Source organism: Morus notabilis, unplaced genomic scaffold (genome assembly GCF_000414095.1).
Source record: "Morus notabilis unplaced genomic scaffold, ASM41409v2 Scaffold689, whole genome shotgun sequence".
Classification (NCBI taxonomy): Eukaryota; Viridiplantae; Streptophyta; class Magnoliopsida; order Rosales; family Moraceae; genus Morus; species Morus notabilis.
The window spans coordinates 419,621-440,988 of NW_010358342.1; the positions used below are offsets into that span (position 1 = coordinate 419,621).

The 21,368-nt window shown below is 33.4% G+C and overlaps 3 protein-coding genes across 3 annotated transcripts; 1 reads left to right on the forward strand and 2 right to left on the reverse strand.

The window, feature by feature from the left end:
* Positions 1-2,206: 2,206 nt before the first annotated feature.
* On the reverse strand, positions 2,207-5,805 carry LOC112090485. The gene is made up of 7 exons (XM_024161864.1): positions 5,750-5,805; positions 4,045-5,665; positions 3,868-3,948; positions 3,319-3,590; positions 3,017-3,209; positions 2,314-2,409; positions 2,207-2,227 (listed from the first exon to the last, which is right to left on the reverse strand). Exons 1-7 carry the CDS (start codon positions 5,803-5,805, stop codon positions 2,207-2,209), a joined length of 2,340 nt encoding a protein of 779 aa, XP_024017632.1.
* Positions 5,806-9,147: 3,342 nt separating this feature from the next.
* On the forward strand, positions 9,148-14,653 carry LOC21400478 (protein MICRORCHIDIA 7). The gene is made up of 19 exons (XM_010092375.1): positions 9,148-9,658; positions 9,733-9,807; positions 9,908-9,942; positions 10,070-10,148; positions 10,319-10,411; positions 10,691-10,775; positions 10,946-11,021; positions 11,159-11,287; positions 11,433-11,531; positions 11,610-11,711; positions 11,830-11,988; positions 12,094-12,189; positions 12,651-12,702; positions 12,822-12,933; positions 13,048-13,243; positions 13,499-13,596; positions 13,701-13,788; positions 14,056-14,178; positions 14,597-14,653. The coding sequence occupies exons 1-19, from the start codon at positions 9,148-9,150 to the stop codon at positions 14,651-14,653; spliced, it is 2,265 nt and encodes a 754-aa protein (XP_010090677.1).
* A 2,505-nt stretch (positions 14,654-17,158) lies between these two features.
* Positions 17,159-18,610, reverse strand: LOC21400479 (leucine-rich repeat extensin-like protein 3). The gene is made up of 2 exons (XM_010092376.2): positions 18,385-18,610; positions 17,159-17,876 (listed from the first exon to the last, which is right to left on the reverse strand). Exons 1-2 carry the CDS (start codon positions 18,587-18,589, stop codon positions 17,230-17,232), a joined length of 852 nt encoding a protein of 283 aa, XP_010090678.2. The 5' UTR covers positions 18,590-18,610; the 3' UTR covers positions 17,159-17,229.
* Between the last annotated feature and the right edge of the window lie 2,758 nt (positions 18,611-21,368).

A 21,368-nucleotide genomic window follows, 5' to 3' on the forward strand; every position in this document is an offset into this window, starting at 1 on the left:
GTCATAACCACCCCTCAACAAATATACTTTGGTTAAAGATTACTAATGTAATATGATCAAATGGGAAGACCTCATAGTATTTCCATGTATATTTTAGGAAACATGTCAAATCTCTCTCTTTTAATTAGTAATATCTGATTACCGAGTAACGACATGAGAGGCGTTATTATGAACTGTAGAAATAAATGCCGTCATCCATTGTTATGGCCGGTGGATTGCAAATTTTATAAGTTGTAAATTTCATAAATTACTTTAATATTCAACGGGCTAATGGGAGAAACAAATTATTGGTATTAAAATAAAGAGTGAAGTTTATGATTTTTTTTTATAAGAAAGAACTATTAGATTATAGTAATACAGGTGTACTTATAAGAATATGACACGTATATAAAAAAAATAATAAACCAATATTGTCAACTCATTACTATTTATAATTCATAATCTATAACTATACATAAAAATAAAGTACTGAGAGGATAAAGTATTAAAGTTGCACTTTTTGTTACTTCAACAATTTTTTTTTATAAAATATATATATATATATATATTAAAATGTTTCTGACTAAAATACTTTTGTTCTTTAAAATCCTTTAAAAAAACGTTTCTCTTAATATGTTCTTATTTAAAATTTTTGGCATAATCCTTTTAAAATATTATTGTTTTTAAATATGGGTTTTATAAATAATCGTCAGAGTTACCAATGTCTCTAAATTATACTGATGGAACCTTCAGACTTAGTAAATTATTGACAGCAGAAAGCTATATTTGTGTTAGGATTGGTGTCTTAAAGCAAAATACATATTATGTATTTATTGAAACTTTTTAATAATACAAATTTCTTTAGTTATCTCATGCATCATGTGTTTTAGTTATTTGTAAAAATTAGCAAGTAAACAAAACTACCAAGACTATGAGTATCAAACGTTAAATTATGCGTGTAGGGTAAATATATGCAGGGAAAATATAATTTTAAGGCAATGGTCTCAACAAACAGTCAAAAATAGTGAAAACAAAGTTTGGCGCTTTGTTTGTTTGTTTGTTTTTTTATTATTATTTTAATAATATTGTAATGTCTGTCTACTTGCTAATGGGAGATGGTCTATCTTGACCATTAGAATGGATACTCCAAGTAGAGGCATTGATATATCAAGTATATATAACTGGATCTAAGTAAAATTTATTTATGTAGAAGTTTTGTTAATAGTAAATCAATCACTTGTAGGTCACCATCTAACCTTGTGTGAAAAAGTGATTGCATATTACGTCAAGAAGTGAGACTCCAAATGATATGGTCAAGCACCTTAACGGCCTGCTAGAGACGTAGACCATAAATGATGACAATATTATTCATAAACGTGGATTTCATAACTATCTTATCAAGAGTTAATGATATCTTCTTAAACCGTTATATGGGACTTAAACAACATTGTTAGAGATCTTGGTCATTTAGTAAAGGGAATTACCAAATGATTTATATATAATATAGTTTTTATAGTCTGAGATGGAGACATAACACTTTAAGATCAAAAAATTAGAAAAGGTAATGAAACTTGTAGAGGGTGAAATCTATTGATTAAATCAAGGACCAATCACTACACCATAAAAGGCCTTTCGTAGCTGACGAAAAACGCTATTAATCACTATTATAGCGCTTTTTAGAGCGCTAGGACAACGGGCGCTATTATAGGTCCTAAGAAAATATAGCGTTTCAGAAGAGTTATAAAAAGCGCTATTGAATTGAAGTATTATAGCGTGTAAGAAAAGTTATTTTCATCCTCTTACAGCTCTTTAGCATAGCTACGATACAGATTAATAACTTTTTTTTCCTGTTATGTTCATACTGTTGTAACTTTTTAAAATTATTATTGATATCCTTTTAAATTCATTCAAATAAATAGTAATTCTGAGATATGTGATATATCTAAATAGGAACATTCAAATTAAAACATAAAAACATTCAACATATCAATTGTTATCAATATCTACCAAGCTGTCAATAAAATTACGTCTACAACATAATTCATACAGTGTCCAAAACCTTAACATTCAAAACAAGTAAAGAAAACAGAGAAGTCATCTCCAAAACGTCTAAGTGCAATGGTGAAGTAAATCCTTCCAACTTGACATAATACTTCAACAAAAAAGTCAACTCCATTGTTTAACCTGTAAGAAAATGATCCACTATCAAAACAATAATCAAACTCAATTAAAACTTCCACCATTTAACCTATAAATAAAGCAAGGACTGTGACCAGAAATTGCAAAAAGGAAAAAAAAAACAAAAAACGGGTAAAATGTACACTGTGAGCATACCTTGCCAAACTGCTTCTTGAGCTTCTCTCGCCTAGTTTTCTGAAATTGCAAACATGACACCATTGCAATAGGAAGTAAGACAATGATGCACAAAAACTGAAGCAACCATAGAGTTATAAGAATCTTATAATTTCCAGAAACACAACATACATACAAATAGTACTTGCCAAACATAACTCAAATAGTTCAGGCATATGGCCCACAAGATTTATGCTTGACAACATAAATGGGAGCTATAAAATTGCTAATTTAATCCTTCTTTGTACCTGATCTCTTTAGGAACATGAGACCAAGTATGATCATCGAAGGTAATGACAATATAACCTTCACAAATATGCATGAGTGCCCACACTAGAATTCATTCAATTGTAGAAAGGCATGCAACAATTTTCAACAATGTTCATTTTAGTACTACCAAGTAATGGGGGGCCTGGGCTGGTGGGGGCCTGTCTCCGTGCTTCTTCCAGAGCAAACTTTCATTTTTTTCAAGAGATTTACTTGATTGTTTTAGATACTCTAAATGCATCCTATTTTAAACAAAAAATGGTCCATTAGCAATAAGACGTACAATAAGATATCACGACATAGAACATTTAATTAAGAACACTTACTTCACGTACGGTTCAACAACCGCTGAGTTAAATAACACATATCGGTGAGCTATTTCTAACATCTCATTACTGAACATGTATGGATTGCCAACCGAAAGTGGACGCCCTTCAAGAATTATGTCATTAGAAAATTCTTCATTTCGACATCCACGGTGATAAATATCAACTTTTTGCTTTATGAAATCGTTGCAAAATGCCATGCACTCATCTGCAAGATAACACTCTACAATACAACCTTCCGGTCGAGCACGATTCCGAACGTATCCCTTAAGAGTCATCATGTACCTACGTCAGTACATATCAATAAGCAATCTTAGTGTAGTAACGAAATTGTAATAAACTCAATATAACAAGTTCACATACATTATATCAATCTACCAAGTGGTGGAATTACCTTTCAAAAGGATACATCCAACGAAATTGAACAGGTCCACAGAGTCTAGCTTCCCTTCCTAAATGAATCACTAAATGTACCATTATATCAAAGAATGATGGTGGGAAAAATCTCTCCAACAAGCATAACGTTTCTACAACTTCTTCTTCAAGTTCTATCATCTTTTCTCCATCGATGACACGCTGGCATAGCCTATTAAAGAAAAGACACAAACTAAGTAGCGCATTTCTGGGAGCTTTTGGCAACAACCCTCTCAAGGCTACTGGTAGTAACTGTTGCATGAGTACATGGCAATCATGAGACTTCAAGCCCATGATTTTGCAGTCGTCCACTGAAACACACTTTCCAATGTTAGAACTAAACCCATCGGGGACCTTTAAATTATATAATCTTCTGCAGAAGGTGAGCTTTTCTGCTTTCGACAGTGTATGTGGAGCTGGTGGCAGATATGTTCTTTTCCCTCGCTCTTGGGGGTGCAAGTTAGGCCTAATTCCCATGTGTTGTAAATCCTTTCGTGAATTAAGACCATCTTTAGATTTTTTTATTTACATGCAACAACGTATTTAAAATGCTTTCGCACACATTTTTCTCTATGTGCATCACATCCAAGTTGTGTCGCAAAGCCAAATCCTGTAAAAGGTAACTTCAATCAAATCACACATTATTACATCCATCAATAATTAGCTTCAAAAGTCAGAAGGAGGCTATTAGGTAAGTAGTAATTACCTGCCAATAAGGTAGGTAAAAAAAAAGTGATCTTTTCTTCCATAGTTGTTGCTTCTCCATATCCACATCCTTCACCTCGACTCTCTTGCGTTTAGGATGGACTTTCTTAACAACTTTTTTACCTCCTCTCCCATGCCCTTTCATAACTTCATTCTCAAAAATATCCATATTAACTTTCCCCCAATCATTCACAAAGTCCTTAAGTTGTTCATACATTCTTCTACCGGTCATTATTCTTGGTTTACTTTCTTTTTCTACATTTCCATCGAACCAACACTTTTTCGTTCGGAAGGGATGACTTGGTGATAGAAATCTCCTATGACCCATGAATACAAACTTCCTACTAAAGGGCAACCACATTGCTCGAGTATTGTCAACACATAAAGGACACGCTAATCTACCTTTTGTATAGCAACCACTAAGATTTCCATAGGCTGGAAAATCATTTATTGTCCACATTAAAATTGCCCTTAAATTGAAAACCTCCTTGTCAAATGAATCAAAAACACTGACTCCATTGTTCCACAACTCTTGTAAATCTTCTATGAGAGGTTGTAGGTAAATGTCAATATCATTGCCAGGTTGTTTAGACCCTGGGATTAATAATGTTAGCATGATGTTTTCTTTTTTCATGCACAAAAATGGTGGCAAGTTGTATATCACAAGCATCACTGGCCAACAACTATAAGTTGAGCTTAAATTACCAAACGGATTGAATCCATCTGTGGACAATCCAAGTCTAAGATTGCGTGCTTCATTTGCAAACGTAGGCCACTTTTCATTCACTAGTTGCCATGCTGGAGAGTCAACCGGGTGATGCATCTTTCCATCACCCCTTTTATTATTGGAATGCCACCTTAGATGATGAGCCATCTTTTCACTCTTGAACATCGCCTTGAACCTAGGAATTATCGGAAGATATCTCAAGACTTTAGCAGGAACACCAACTTTAGCTTTTTTGGTATGTTTGTCAACCTTCCACCTTGAAGCATGACACCTTGGACATTTATCAAGATCTGCCTTATCCTTTCTAAACAAACAACAATCGTTAGGGCAAGCATGAATCTTTTCATACCCTAGATGAAATTCTCTCATAAACTTTCGTACTTTATACGTCGACCTTATCAACACATTAGGTTCAGGTAACATGTCATGCAATAACTCTAGCAATCCGTCAAAACTACAATCAGACCATCCATTCATGGTCTTATGTTTGAATAAGGCAACAACGGCAGACAACTTGTTGTATTTTGAACAACCGGGATATAATGGTTCTAACCAATCATTCATTTTTTCATTTAACTCCTCTAACCTATGTTCTTGCGATTGTTCTATATAATCATTCTCATCGCCATAGGCAGCCTTGTATAACTCATATATGTCATTCTTGTCAACGTTTTCCAACTCTTCATTTGTGTTTACTTCTTCCCCATGATGAAACCAAGTAGTGTATGTTGGATCCATACCATTGATTACCAAGTGTTCATAAACAATGTTACCACGTTGATGACTTAAGTTTCGACATTCTTTGCAAGGGCACAACAGCTTCTCCGGATAACCAAAATTCTTTTCAACTGTTTTTACAAATTTCTGAGCGCTTTGCATATACTCCACAGTAAGTCTATAAATAAAAAGGTCAACACTAAGATTTCTATGACTACAATGACTAACACAAACAACAAAACGAAATTCCAATCTTGCTCACCTGTTATCACGCACCCAATCTTTATCAAGCATCTTAACATCATCAATCGACTTCATAATTAAATGCTAAATAAATTATCACATTTCAGACTAAGAAATAAAATTTAGTCTAACATCATTATAATAACAGAGCAAACAAAAAAAGATAACACACTTAATACATATATCTTTTTCATCACCATCACCATACCAAAGAATATCTCATTTCTCTATAGAACATTGGTAAACAAATAATGGAACAAGACTTGTGAAATTCAAAAGGCTCTATGTTCTATGACTAAACTAGAAAATACCATAATAATCCAAATCATTAAGAGGGTCACAAAGAACATCCCTTCGTGTCTTTGAGAACACCACGAATGTAGGTAGTCTTCTATCCAAATCTATCAACAACAAAAAATTGTCAAAAACAAAGCTGTCAATTACAAATAAGTCAAAAACAAAAATTTTAAGACCTACAGATTGTGGGTTTCCTTCTACAACTAAGGAATTTTAAAGCACAACAAAAATCTGCCTTTTCTCATCAACAAAAATCAGTCTTTTCTCATCACATTTCCTAACCGGCAGCCCAAATCTCCTCCAACCACAAAAATTGTTTCTCTTTAATGAGGTCAGTCCAAGAGAATCACCTCAGAAACACGATGGGCGACAACAAGTGAAGCAAGAATAATAAGATAACCATTTGCTCAAACCGGCTACTCGGTTTGCTCTAGGAGGGCTATCGGCTGCAACAAGGGTCGCTTTAGGCGTCACTGCCCGCGGTTGTTGCACTTGCTTTGCTCCTACCTTCCCTGATGTGTCTTTGTCTCCATCCCCTGTCAATCTTCATATAACAAGGGAAAAAAAAAAAAAAAAAAAAAAAAAAATCTCAAACCTAACTTTAGGAGCGCCACTTGATCTTGATACAGAAAAGGTTCACCAATTTATTCAAAGAGAGTAATGGTTTTCTTTTCGCCACATATGAAAGCCATGCCCTTTATTTCTTGTCTAGAGTATTGCTTTTTTTTTTTTGGTTAATTGTCTATATTAGAGAATGAATCCGTATGGGGATTTTGGGGGTTTTTTTTTTTTTTTTTTTTTTTCCTTTCCCTAGTTCTCTCGTATCTTGCGTGCATTTCATTTAAAAAAAAAATGGGGGGAGGGAGCGAGCGGGAAAATTGGAAAATTTATTTCCAATGCCCGCCCAATGTAATTGTAATCTGTACATTTATATAGTTTTAAATATATATAAAACAAATCAGTCAAAATGTCAACAAATTTTAATATATATGTATATATATATATTATAACTCTTTAGAAACGCTATTATAGACTAAAGCAGTAACGTTTTTTAAAAAGCGCTATAACTAACCGCTACGAAAAGCCCTTTTTCTTGTAGTGAATGATCGAGTTAGGCATCTTTGATTAGTGAAATTGGTCCGCTGCGAGAACGAGAGTATTAGTAAGCGTGAAAATAAAGAAAAGCAGTAAAAAAATACATAAATTTATAGTGGTTCCCCCGGTAATAATTCAAGGTACGTCTACTGTAGGGCTCCAATAGTTTCACTATGTATGCTGAAAAGTGTTACAAAGAATCGATGAAAGAAGAACGGGATGAGAGAGGAAGAATGCTGAAAAATACAGTAATCAATGGGTAAAATATTGCTGGAAGTGCTTTAGTGTGCTAGAGAAGACGTGTGTCTCCCTAAAAAATGCCTAAATGTCTTGTATTTATAGTTGATGAGGCTTCACGGTTGTTTCCTCTTTTCTTGAGTGATTTGGCCTTCAATTCGTAATCTTTGTTTCCATTTTGGGTGACATTTGACCTTCTTTAACAGATTCTCATTCTCGTTGACAGGTCAAATATCGTTTGTTATGCTTTAGGAGTTGATTCTACCTCTTATTATTGCGCAGTTGCTGGAGATATAGTTTCCTTATATGGAAGGCAATCAAATTCGTCTAATGTACGTGTAACTTGTGGCCTAAGTCAATCGTCGACTTCTTTCCTTCTTAATTCTTGTAGCTTGATTGGCTAATTTCCTTCCTTTTTTTGGATGATTTTGATGCCAAATTATGTCTATGGAATGTTTAGAAAATATTGTCTCGTTGCTTGATGCCCAAGGCTGTATATCGACTCATGAAATTGCCTGGTGAAGTTGACTGATTGATGAGTCGTTTTAGTATGTCTGGAGAGTTGTAGTGATTTCTTTAATGACCTTCGGAAGTCTAAGTTGCCACGTATACGGTGAGAGATGAGGTACGAAATCTGACCTCAACAAAACTTAACCTTAAGCTGACACCTTTTCAAGAATGGGAGGCGGCGCACACCTAGGTGTCACAAAGGGTCTTTGTACAAACAGTCCTTTCCTGATATGATGGGTGCATACAATAAGGGTTTTTAGGAAGCATTTAAGTTATTTATGGTGTATAATAATTGTTAATTTTAGACTAATAATTCTAAATTAATTAATTATTGCTAAATAATTGATTGTAGTTTGAATCAAAATCAAATTCAAATAATTGTTCAAACATGAGATAATGATTAATTCAATTTGAATAAGTGTTAGATTAATTAATTATTCATGTAGCAGAGAATTACTAATTTTGAATCTTAATAGGATAATTTATTGATTGAAATCCTATTGGATATGCTATCATAAAATATTTTATTAGATAAATGTGGTTTGAATCAAAATCAAATTGATACCGTTATCTAAGTATGAGAGAATTAGTAATTCATTTTGGATTTAAATTTAAATTAATTCATTATTCGTGTATTTGATAATTACTTGTTTAGAATCATAATAGGATAATTTATTTGATTCAAAACAAATAACATTGGATAAATATCATAACAAATATTTCATTAGATAATTATTAGACTGAGACTATTTGATTAAAAATATATATATTTGATGAACCTCTTCCATGATTACTTTGATTATGTTATTAGTAAAAGAAATATTTAATTATATAATTACTTTTAATCACATTAGGTAATTAATTGAATTGGAATCCTATTGATCTAACTCTGAGAAGCCCTAGCCCCTCCTATAAATAAGTGGTTTTCCTCCATTCTCCTCATATAATCAAATCTTGGAGAGTTCTAGTGAAAGAAAACTGATAAAATAATAAAGAGAGAGAAAATTTATCAAGATTATAGAAGCTTTCATTTAGGGTTTGATAGTTTTCTCTTTTGTTAGATTGGCTTCAAACTAACAAAACCAACTTTGTTACCTTCGAAGTTATCTTCACGTTCTATTACCTTTTCTTCTCTTTCCTTAAACTATAAAACCAACTCGCGCCACTTCTTTTTCTCATATACCTCTTCTCTTTGGAAGCAAGAAAAATCATTAAAGAAAACCAAGTTTCTTCCCAAACTCAACCCCTAAATTAATCTCAGCCGTCGATCATCCAACGATGGATCATCCTACCGTTTCCGTCAAGCAAGAAATCCTTGAACCCGATTACATTCTGACCACGATCAGCGGCGACAGCACGGACAGTTCTTCGGATTCTTCCGACGCAGGAGACACGAACGACGATGCGTATTTTGGTTTTACGGCTGAGATTACTGCGAAGAACAGGCTTAAACATAATCGAGAATTGGATACCGAAGAAGAAGCAGAAGGAGGAGGAGGCAGCGGCTTGAGAGCGAAGAAGCCAAGAGCCGAGGGTATTTCGGTAATTAATGCGTGGCCTCTAGGCTTTCTCCGGCCTCTGCCGCCTCCGTCGCCGTCTTCGTCTTTGCCGTCTTGTCAATCGGTGGTACTGAAAGTGGAGCCCTTGTCGGAGATTCGGCCGGTTGATGCTTGGTGCACTGATGAGCAAGTGATCACTGATCAAGTTGTTCGGAGTAGTAATTGCCGGCAGTTCTGGAAGGCCGGGGATTACGAGGGCGATGCTAACGAAAACTCCGTTTCATCTTCTGGTATTCTTTTTTTTTTTCACTTTTTGAAAACTCGTTTATATATATATTGTGGCTAATATATGATGACATTGCAGTAGGGATGGATCATGTTAGAGTGCATCCGAAGTTTCTGCATTCGAATGCAACCAGTCATAAGTGGGCTCTTGGAGGTAAACAGTTTATTACACACTAATATATGTATAACTTTGTTGGATTAAATATTGTTCTTTCTTTCCTTTTTACTAAATCTTTTTTTTTTTTTGGGTGCAGCTTTTGCGGAGCTTCTGGACAACTCCCTGGATGAGGTGTGTGTGATCTTACTTTATTAGTTTAGTACTTCTGTTTTTGTTAGGAAAAGGCTTTAAAAACATGTTCCATATTGAATTTTCCTCGTACGTCGTTGTAATAATACCTATATGTGATTGTTGCCAGGTATGTAATGGAGCAACCTATGTTAACGTAGACATGCTTAAGAACAAGAAAGATGGTAGTAAGATGTTGCTAGTTGAAGGTAAGTGCCTCCTACAATTAATAATATGGTTGCATGGTCTCCTAATTCTTTGGGATTTAAAATATGGACTAAAATACTTTATATATATATATATATTATATTTAAGTATAAAAAGTAGTGTTCTAATAAATGAGAATGTGGTTTATATATTGTGCAATTTCCGGCTGCAGATGATGGTGGCGGGATGACTCCTGATAAGATGCGGCAGTGCATGTCTCTTGGGTATTCAGCAAAAAGCAAATTGGCAAACACTATTGGTCAATGTAAGTTCTTTTTTTTATTATTTTTTTATTACTTGTCTAGAATTTAAACCTTATTTTTTTTACAACTCAAGTTTTTTACTGCAGTGTTTTCTCTTATAAAAATTCAAATTCAACTTTTTGTTATAATATTTTCTCTCACATAAAAAAATTTGAGTCGTGACTTAGTCATGAAAAGAACATATAATAGTAACTTACTCTGCAGATTTTTTATATTGGCTAGTGAAATATCTTCACGGGCAATCCAACTGATCTCTGTACTTTTCCCCTTTTTTTTAATAGATGGAAATGGATTCAAGACAAGTACTATGAGACTTGGAGCAGATGTAATCGTGTTTTCACGATGTCCAGGGAATAATGGAAGAAGGTATTTGCTTTCTACATCTACATTTTTTTTTTAGTAGTGCCGCGATTTAATTTACAACACAAATGCGACATCTTTCGGATCATTCTACAGTTACTTTTATCACTATGATCATAAATTTTACCTCCCAGCATCAAATCTTACTGTTCTTTTTTTCAACTTTGATTGTATAGGCCAACTCAGAGCATTGGAATGTTGTCCTATTCGTTTCTGAGAGGAACTGGAAAGGAAGATATTGTTGTTCCCATCGTAAGAACAAATCCTTTAACTGTCATCTTGCTTTTTTACCTGCTATATTTTTATAGACTTAACATGTAGTGCCTTTTTTTTTTTTTTTTTTCCTTTTGTCCTTTTGTTTTGACTGTTTTGAGTTTTGTGTTTTGAAGCTTGACTACGAGATAAGTGACCATGGCTTGAAGAACTTGACGCGAACTTCTGCTGATGATTGGTATAGAAATTTAGCCACCATCATTCGGTGGTCTCCTTATTCAAGCGAAGAACATCTTCTTCAGCAGGTTTGGATCGTGTTACTAGCTTTTTTTTTTCTTCTTTAATAGCTAGTACTTGTGACATAATTAGAACTATGAAGCTACAATTTTTGACCTATTTTCTCTTCTTATGATTTGTACGGTTTCTTGCAACTTGTTTAAAATATTGCAGTTCAATTGCATGAAAGAGCACGGTACACGCGTAGTAATATACAATCTTTGGGAAGATGAAGAAGAACAACTTGAACTTGATTTTGATGCTGATCCCCATGTAAGCACTTACCATATTTTTTTTTCATTTGAGGATATTATTATTGTTGTGATTAATATAATTATTTTTTGTATGCAGGACATCCAAATTAGAGGAGTCAATAGGAATGAGAAGAACATACAAATGGCAAAACAATATCCCAACTCTAAACACTTCTTAACTTACAGGCATTCTCTAAGGGTATGTTTGCTTAATTTCCCACTAATATTTGCGTATGAAATTTCAAGAGAACGAACTTTTTTTTTTTTTTAATGTTTGTGTTTATTTATTTATTTTTCTGATTGAGTTTTTCTCGCAGAGTTACGTGTCAATTCTGTATCTTAGGCTTCCACCAGGGTTCAGAATCATTCTTCGGGGGGTCGATGTCGAACATCATAATCTAGAGGATGACATGATGTTGACCGAGGAGGTTACATACAGACCCCAACTTTATGAGGGAATGCCAAGAAATACTCATGTATTGTTTCCCAAAATTTAAACTTTAATTTAGTAGTGTTTTACGTCGTTTTCTTCAACTTTGAAGTGTCCTGATCATGAATATTCTCTCTCATTGCTGATACAGATATGTGCCAACGTCAAGATTGGGTTTGTAAAGGATGCGTATGCCCACATTGACGTTCAAGGCTTCAATGTCTACCACAAGAACCGGCTGATTAAGGTTAGCTTAATTTCACAATATGTTTTAGATTGACAAATGGAATGAGTAGAAAGGGAAATTGAAAAAAAAATAATAAAAAAAATTTCACTCGATTCGATGTTCGGGCCTAATTCAGCCTTTTATTCTTAAGAACTACAAAAATATTACTTCAGCTTGTCAATGCCTTTATAATCTCTCCCTTTATTTCCTTTTAATTGACTTAATGTTAGAAAATTAAATTAGGCACCAAGTTTATCTTGATAAATCGTTTTCTTCACAAAACCTTATTTGAATGTCCCATTATCCAGTGATAAAATTTTTAACTGATTGATACAATCTGAGGGGGTCCTTTCCGTCCATTGCCAAGCATACATGAAGATTGAATAGGATATTGATTTCGTAATTTTCCCAAGTATTTAATAGTTTGACACTTTAGTATTTTAATTTCTATGTCGTTTAACAAAAGTTGTTGTTTGACACAGCCGTTCTGGAGGGTTTGGAATGCTGCTGGCAGTGATGGTCGTGGGGTTATAGGTATACATACAATCAGCACTTAGTTTCTGTCAAGTATGATTGTTTTGGTGTTACAATAACTAATAATTACTCTATATAACTCTAATTGTCTCTTGTATTGTTTTATGATGTTACTGCAGGTGTATTGGAACCTAATTTTATTGAACCAGCTCATGACAAACAAGGATTTGAGCGCACATTCGTACTTGCGAGGCTCGAGGCGCGGTTGCTTTTGATGCAAAAGAACTACTGGTTCGTGTGTGTTTTGTTTTGTTTTGTTTTTTGTTTTTTTTGTCTATCTTCATGTGTTCAAATAATTTGACATGATGAATTGTTCTTAACTTGTTGGAACTGTATTTTGGTTAGGTCTTCAAATTGCGAGAAAGTCGGTTATGCTCCAAGACGGCGTGCTGCTAATTCTTCCAACACTAAATCTAAATCTTCTAAAAACGAAAAAACTATGAAGAAAGATGAGAATAATGACCATGGTTCTACTAGTGTGGAAACTGCATCAAAACATCACAGTGACCATAAAATGGTTGGCAGTAATTTGCATGTAAAGGTACGTAGCATGTTATTGTCTTTTGGATCATATAAATATATATATATATATATAGATATATATATATATATATTCTAATGCTTTATTTTACTAGTTAAAATTACCGTTGGGCTAAGCTTGCGATCAGACCACATTTTGATTGTTTTTTTCGGAAGGACGGTTTCTAGAAATACTTGTGTTGTGTTTTATAATGACAAATAATCAGTTTCCTTTATTGTGGTTCTAAAAGCTTGTATTAACTTTCCAAAAACACAGATCAACACCTTCAGTAATGGAGAAAGACAAGGAACTGCTTATTGCAATGCCAAGATGCCAACAAAGTTGAAAGAAGAGAAATGCGATTTAGGGGAAAGGTAGTACTCATGAAGTTGAATGTCTTTCATTATTTGATTGTGGAAAATACTTTAAGACCCAATAATCTTTTCGTTTTACTTTGTCTGTCTAATTTAATTTGCAGGTCAACGGAAAATGGAGTACCAGCAACGGTTGATTTGCTTAGTGAATTAGATCGTGAAAGAGAGAGAAATAAATCCCTTGAAACTAGAGTAAGTGCAAATTAATTATGCCACGTTGAATAAGCCACTATAGTCCACATATTATATGTTACTTGTATGTAAATACATCTTAAATGTATAGAGATACAATTAACGTTGTAATATATATTAATGGTTCACTTGGAATGATAAATTTACTTTACAAAATGAGTATGAGATTGGACTTGTAAGTATAAGGTTTTTTCTTTTTTCTTTTTTCTTTTTTCTTAAGAAAAAAGTTTTGTGAATTTCTATTTGGTTTTCTTGCTTGATAATCAGCTTCGGCAGGCAGAACAAAAGGTTGAAGAGTTGGACAAAGAACAAATAGCACTGATCGATATGCTAGCGATGGAAAGGACTCAACGACAAGAGGAAGAGGACAGACTAAACAAGAGTTTAATGGTATATACGAAATTCATTTATTTATGTATTTGTAGGTAAAAATAAAAAACATAGTCATTAGGGTCTCATTAGAAAAAATTAAAAAAAATGTATAACAGGACAAAAAAGGATATAAATAAATAAAAAAAGGAAGACAAAAATATATATATAATAGGACAAAAAAATGACAATGTAAAAAAGACAAGAAAAAGAAAGAAAAGAGAAAAAAGAGTAAAAGAAGTAAAAAAAAAAAAAAAAAAAAAAAAAAAAAAAAAAAAAAAAAAAGAAGAAGAAGAAGGAGGAGGAGGAAGAAAGAAGCAAAAAGGAAAAAGGAAAAAAAAAATCGCCGAAACGGGGACTACAAAACACCCTAAAAAAAACCATTCTTACTTTTTGTGTCATATTTAGTGCTTATTATTTATTTGTTTTTGGGGTGCAGGACGCTAACAAAACCATTGAAGAGCTGCGCGAGAAAATGAGACAGCTTGAGCCTTGAAGGAAGGAAAGACCCCTTTTGAGCTAGAGCCCCTGATTATTGTTGTACATATTTCACTTTTTATTATTATAATTGAATAGTTTTCTTTAACTTTCGCATAAAATCTAAATCATATTTCTCTCCTATATTTTTCTTATTTGGAAAGTGAAAAACTCATAGATTAATTGTTTAAAATTTCTCGTCATTCCTCACAAGAATATTTTGTTATGTTAGGATTCTTTTGCTTACATTTTGTATTAGAGACGTAAGAAATAAAAAATAGATTAAAAAAACTGATTGAACCACGCAGAAGAGATGTTTACAAATTTTTTAAAAATTTTGTAAAACGAGATGCAAATACATAATAGCTAATTGAAATTCCATTTAATGTAGAGAAGAAAATGATTGGCAATATCCATTCGTTGTTTCTCGTTTTTTTTTTAAATGCGAATTTTATTTAACTATATTTTTTTTAAAATATAAACTATGTTATTTTACTAAAATGCCCTCTTATATTAGATGAGAGGCATCACATGTGAATTGTGATGGATATTGTTAAAAACTTATCGGAAGTTAACAGCTTTCCTTCAATTGCCAACATTTTAAATAGTTTTGGGACACATTTACTAAAATTGAAAGAATAAAGTAATCATCATGTGTACTTTGGTAACACGACAATAACATTAGTGGTATCTGGCCAAATCAACGGTTAAAAAACTGAAGTATTTGTCTAAACGACAATGATCATAAGGCAGAACAAATTGCAGCAAATAAATGAAAATATCTTACAAAAACGCAAAAAACGAAAACAGAGGTCATAAAAATTGAAAAACGACGATAGCTTTAAGAAACGACAACATTTCAGAAAATGACAATTGTTCTTGAACGACAAGCTCTTTGCAAAAACGACGATATTTTGGAAAGAACGGTATAGCCGAAACAAAGGGCAAGCATGCATAAAAACGACGATAACTTTAAGCATAACATCTCCCACAAAACGACAACAGCTGAAAACGATAATTACCATAACAACGAAAAATTTACCCCCAAAATGGAAAACTTTTAACATCAGTACTTGGAAAAATATTATATAAGAGCACGAAGAATCTTTTCACGATCTTGAACTTGGACAATGTGGCAGTGTGTTTTTCCTTGTAGATTTGATACCGTTTTTTGGTTCAAAAAGGCACAAAGCATCAGAACCAATTAGGAAAGAGTACACTCCGACGAGGGCGAAAATCTGATAGCCACAACAGTTCAAAAACGACAATGGTTAAACGGCCACTGAATTCAAATCAACTTTAAAAACGACAATTTATATTAGGAAAGCGTCGTTTGAAAACGACATGATTTAAATAAAGACGACAATGGCTAGAAAACGGCAGCATATCCTGCAAACGATCACTTTTAAAGGCGGCGCCTTGCACTATGGGCGAATAATCTGAATTCTGAAGCCAATGAAGCAGTTGGAGTTGGTGGATTGAGCTACTGCACAAGCAACTCCTCCGGCCACAGGCACAGAAGAGACAGTAAATTCAGTCAGCATAATCCTCCAATCCATATAATATATATATATATATATCTATATATATATATATATAGAGAGAGAGAGAGAGAGAGAGAGAGAGAGAGAGAGAGAGAGAGAGAGAGAATTCTCAGGTTCTGCCTTTTCTGAGACTGCCAAGAGATAACAATTTTTTTTTTTTTTTTTTCCTTTTCCAATCTTATATGTTATTCTGTTTCTTTGTATTGAAAGAGCAATAACTGTTTTAATTCTCAGAGACCTTATTCTGTTTCTTTGTATTGAAAGACCTTAGTTAGCAGTGAAGAGAGAACTTTTTTTTTTTTTTTTTTTAAAAAAACAAAAAAAAAAAAAACAACAACAACAACAACAAGACCGACCTGGTATTACCACGAATTGTTGTAATTTTGAAACTTCACGACAGAAATTTTTTTTTAATATATAAAGAAGGTTACGTATGTTGGTAAAAGAGAATTGTCACCTAATAAGAATTAAATAAAGAATAAACAAAGGCAACCACGCTCTACATGCCATGTGTTCATTTTACGAATAAAAATAAATAGCATTTTTTTTTTCCAATGCTAGACCCTGATAATATGTATTTCGTGACTGCACAGTTAATTTACTGTTTTTGAACCGGAGACTTGTGGCTTACGTCAATGTTGATAATACTAAAGAAAGAAGGCATGTCCTCAAGTTGTTCTTAAAAATAATGAGGAAACCTCTTTTTTCCTTTATGATTAACTTGAGCAGAGGAGAATTGGGCTCTCTTTCCCATAAATAAATATTTAGTGATCTTAACATTATGAATGTCTTCTGTGTTGATGAAGCATAATTGTAACATAAAACATGTCTTTTGCAGTGATTTTGGCAATAGCTGCTTAAATAGTATATAAACACTAATTTTGTACATAAACTTAGTATCACAATGAACTGAAATGAAACAAATCCACCAATCACATGCATAATTAAAAAAGCTTTTGCAAGCATGATGAGTAGTAACAAGATGTTGAACATAATTATTTCTTAGATAAGAATTGGAAGCAAATAAGTAATCAAAAATCATAAAAGTATACTAAGGGTTTTGATTTTTATTAGGTATATTAGGAGGAGAAGGAGGATTATAAGGTATCCAAGTTGTTGGATCAGAGAGGCTAAAAGCCGGCGGCGACGGGGGCGGCGAAAAGCGAGATGTGATCGGAGGGAAAGGAGGGAGTGATGAGAAAGGGAATGGCAAAGACGGCGGGTTTTGAAATGGCCACGGGAGAGACGGGAACGGCAGTGATGACAAAGGCGGTAAAGGCGGGAAGTTGAAAGAAGGCAAAGGAGGCCAAGGGAAAAAGCATTTTGAGGAGTTGATAGAGTTTGCCAATTCCTCCTCCTTGTTGGTCCCACACAAGGTTGTGTTCGTCTTGGATGGCTTGTAGCTAAGTGCATTCAAGCTGTATATGCAAAGATTGTCTTGTTCTGATTTGATTGATATCTCATTTGATGCGGTTCTTATGGAAGGAACATTGCAGGCTGATGAGGAGCTCCCTATTAGATTTGCTTGGCACATTGAGACCAATGCTAAACCGTTGATGCAGTTGACCCCATCAACTGATGGTATGTCAAGCTTGTACACTCCATATCTGTCTGTGGTTCTGTTCACTGCGTAGTTGACTTGCTCTGTTGATTTGGGTGAGTTTACTTTGAATTTGCATCTTATTTGAACATCCACACCTGATCAATTATTAGAAGAACCATCACATGAACAATATATAAGAAATCCAATATAATTAACTCGATTTTATTTTTTCTTTTTTTTTAAACTTGGGATGTGGAGATTCGAATTTCAAGACCTTAACATTTGAGGTGCGAGTGGAATTATTGTCAAGCTATATCTGTAAACAGATACTCAATGGTGCTTATGTGTAAGATTTCGAAAAATTTCAATTACGCCCCTACTAAAGAACAAAAGTTGTGGTTGTACCCTGACTCATAAATGATTATAACCATGTCAACCTGCTCAGGTACAAGGCCGCATAAAATAAACATACTGAGAGCCAAACTTTATTTAATCAATCTATTCCAAGTTTACAACCGTATAAAATAAATATTAAAAAAAAAAAAAAAGACCAGAGTAAGTAAAATACTTGTTGAGTATGCCCCCACTAAAAAAGCTATGAAACTCCTCTACTGCTTTAACTTGAAGGTGGACTCTATTTCAACGTCTTAAAGAATTCATTACCTGGTAGGAAGTAGCTGTGTCTTGTGAAAGCATTGCTTGAGCAAGTGTCACAATAAACAGCTCCAACTACGGAGATCCGAGAGGAATGACGCGCCGCTATTGATCGGCCTCGTAGAAATCGAGCAGTCGGAGTAAATGGATGTGCAAAGAAGGATGTAAAGAGAAGAAAAAGGAAAATAATTTGATCCATATTGGAAGAGAACATGGGATTGGGAACTAGGGAGAAGCTTTTAGTAAAACATTTCTTGCATAATGTCGACTTGTGTTTATAACGTGAAACTATATAGCTGAGTAAACCATGTTCTAATGAGCCCGTGAGTGTTCGCTTGTAGGACCAACTGCAATCAGAGAGGCGCTGATTTCATTTATTTTTTCACTACAAACAAAGACATGTGAAGAACCCTTTTGGCTTGTTGTGATGGGAAAGGCATAAAGAGGGAGATTTGATTCTCTCTAGCAAATTGACAGCCTATGGAAATTGAATTCTATAATGCTTTGGGGTTTTCTAGGCAGGAGAAGTTTCAAGCCTTTTTTAAGTACTTGATTAAAGTGTAACTCTTTAATCTCTTCCTTTTAAATTTTTTTTTCTATTTTTTCGTTATGTATGAATAAATAGATACAAGTAAGGCGCAATCTTGTACAATCAAATTTTCATTAAGCTCTATAAAATTCGCATGTATTTTTTATGTCCTAACATAATTTTGATGTGATTTAGACGTTGCGTTGTATTAGTGGGCTTCTTCTTTTGAGCACAGAATTTTCCTTTTTTTTTTAGGGGTTAATATTCATTTTTTAATGGCCATATCCCCACAAATTCATGTCCACAAGATGTGTCTGACAACTGCAAGGCAATTACTTTATCATTCACTGTTTAGTGTTTCCCCAACTAGTTATATTTATTATTTAACGATTTGTATACGAAACAGCTTGCTTTTTTGGAGTTTAATTTGAGTATAATTTTTTAATTAAATTTGAGTTATAATTTGAGTTGAACTTATAATTTGAGTTTGTGTTTGGTTGTGTACATTTGAGTTATGGTTTGAGATAAGAATCTTTTTGAGTTTGTGTTTGAATGAGTCAAAACTTGAATTTGTATTTAGATAGTATTTTAATAAAAACTCAATGCTGATGAAAATTTTTAATAAATTATATGAGTCGGGTTTTATTCGTCTTTTCATTGTCAACGCATAGAAAAAAAATCATCTCAATCAGAATTAAAACAAAAAAGTTATAGCATTTTTAAGAATAGAAAAAATACTGTTCATTAATTTGAGTTCGAGTTTCTGAACTCGAGTTGAAGGGGAAACTTAAACTCGAGTTTTAGTCCTAAACTCGAGTTTGAACTCGAATTTAAACTTAAAAGAACATGAACTCGAATAAAATTGTAACTCGAGTTATCTTTTTTAAAATTTTTCACTCAAAAGAACAAGCTATTTGTTTGCTCAACTTCTTGTTAGTTTCCTACTCTGCAGAAGATACTGCTTTGTACAACAATCTAATATTCAAGCCTTTATTTGAAAAACCAGGAAATGTACAACAGAAAAGAACAACACATATGAATCATCACATTACCGGTAAATTTGTTAAATGGTAACAAAAACAATTCCACACTCCAGTGATCTTCAGTTTAACTTTTTATAAGGGTACACTGGAAGTACACCTTGTTAGAATATAATAAATGTTTGGGTTTCAAAGTCGGAATTATAAGCTTATTAACGAGGCAAATTCAATAAAGCAACCACTAAACTATAGACAAGTGGCCAAAAACCGGAGTCTTAGCTACTTAAAAAACTAATGTAATTGAAATGACTGAATTTTGGGTTGTTCAATCAAGCGAGGAAACCCAATAATAGAATGCCTAATTTTCTCAATTTTATTATTAATATCGTTGGATGAATATTCAAGAGCTAAGACCATTTCAATCCTCCTTTTCATCACAAAAACAAACACACGCGCATGCATATATAGGGATTGACTATAATCTCATAAGAAATCGAATGTATTACTCCACAAATTTTGATAGACTGCTCATTTTATCCTCAAGTCTCTTTTAATTGTGAATTTTCAAGCACTTTTGTTAGTTTGATGTGTTTTTGTTGGAATCATTAATAAATAGAAAATAAGGTGAAAACAAGGAAAAAATTAGAGTTTTAGAAGCTACTGGGATGAGCCGCGGACGAGGGCAAGGACCCGCGCAAACCGCAACACAAAACGGGGCGAAAAAATCCCAAGAGCAGCCTTGGGCAGGGACTGGTGCTCGCAGCCACTTCCCCTACTGCGTTGAAACGTGCCATTGGGCCCTTTTTTGGCCCTTGATCATTTTGGATGGTCATTTTTGACTCTTGGATGAGTTTAGATAAAGTTATTCTCCAATTTTAGGCATACTTAAGCAAGAGAAACCCTAATTCTCAACTGATAGAGGATGAGAGGCACAAAGATTCCTAGAGAGAGAAGCTTAGAGTTGGAGATTCTTAAAGAATGCTTGGGAGAGATTCTTGATTATTTGAAGAATTGAAGCTCATCTTCACAAGAGTTTTCTCTTCCTTCTCCCTTTTTATTGTAGTTTTTAGTTTTTATTCTTAAATTTGTGATTTTGGTTATGGATTCCTCTATGTTGAGCTAGACTTTATATTTTAAGGCTTGATGTAGCTTTATTTGAACCATGTTTGATTATCTTATCAATTGTTAGTTGAATTTCATCTCAATTTATTTATGGGTGCGTTTAGAATTGGTTCCAAAACGTTTTTATTTTTTGTACGAAAATGAAAATGAAAACGTTTTTAGTTTCATTTTTGAATTATTTCTAAAAATGCATTTGGTAGTTTTATTTAGAGATTGATTTCAATTTTAAAATAAAAACTGAAACTGCGTTTGGTGGTTTAATTTTTTGAAAACATGTAATAATATATTAAATAATAATATATTAAATAAATAATATTATTAAATATATTAAATAAATAATATTATTAAATATATTAAATAAA

What these genes read in the sequence shown, in the direction of transcription:
- LOC112090485 (XM_024161864.1), bottom strand. Translation starts at nt 5,805, where the DNA reads ATGAAGTCGATTGATGATGTTAAGATGCTTGATAAAGATTGGGTGCGT. An exon ending in TTTACCTACCTTATTGGCAG is followed by an intron (nt 3,949 to 4,044) that starts GTAATTACTACT and finishes TACCTTTTACAG; the next exon opens with GATTTGGCTTTGCGACACAA. An exon ending in TTTTAAATACGTTGTTGCAT is followed by an intron (nt 3,591 to 3,867) that starts GTAAATAAAAAA and finishes CTCATGCAACAG; the next exon opens with TTACTACCAGTAGCCTTGAG.
- LOC21400478 (XM_010092375.1), top strand. Translation starts at nt 9,148, where the DNA reads ATGGATCATCCTACCGTTTCCGTCAAGCAAGAAATCCTTGAACCCGAT. An exon ending in CCAGGGAATAATGGAAGAAG is followed by an intron (nt 10,776 to 10,945) that starts GTATTTGCTTTC and finishes TTGATTGTATAG; the next exon opens with GCCAACTCAGAGCATTGGAA. An exon ending in AAGATATTGTTGTTCCCATC is followed by an intron (nt 11,022 to 11,158) that starts GTAAGAACAAAT and finishes TGTGTTTTGAAG; the next exon opens with CTTGACTACGAGATAAGTGA.
- LOC21400479 (XM_010092376.2), bottom strand. Translation starts at nt 18,589, where the DNA reads ATGTTCTCTTCCAATATGGATCAAATTATTTTCCTTTTTCTTCTCTTT. An exon ending in ACACAGCTACTTCCTACCAG is followed by an intron (nt 17,877 to 18,384) that starts GTAATGAATTCT and finishes ATAATTGATCAG; the next exon opens with GTGTGGATGTTCAAATAAGA.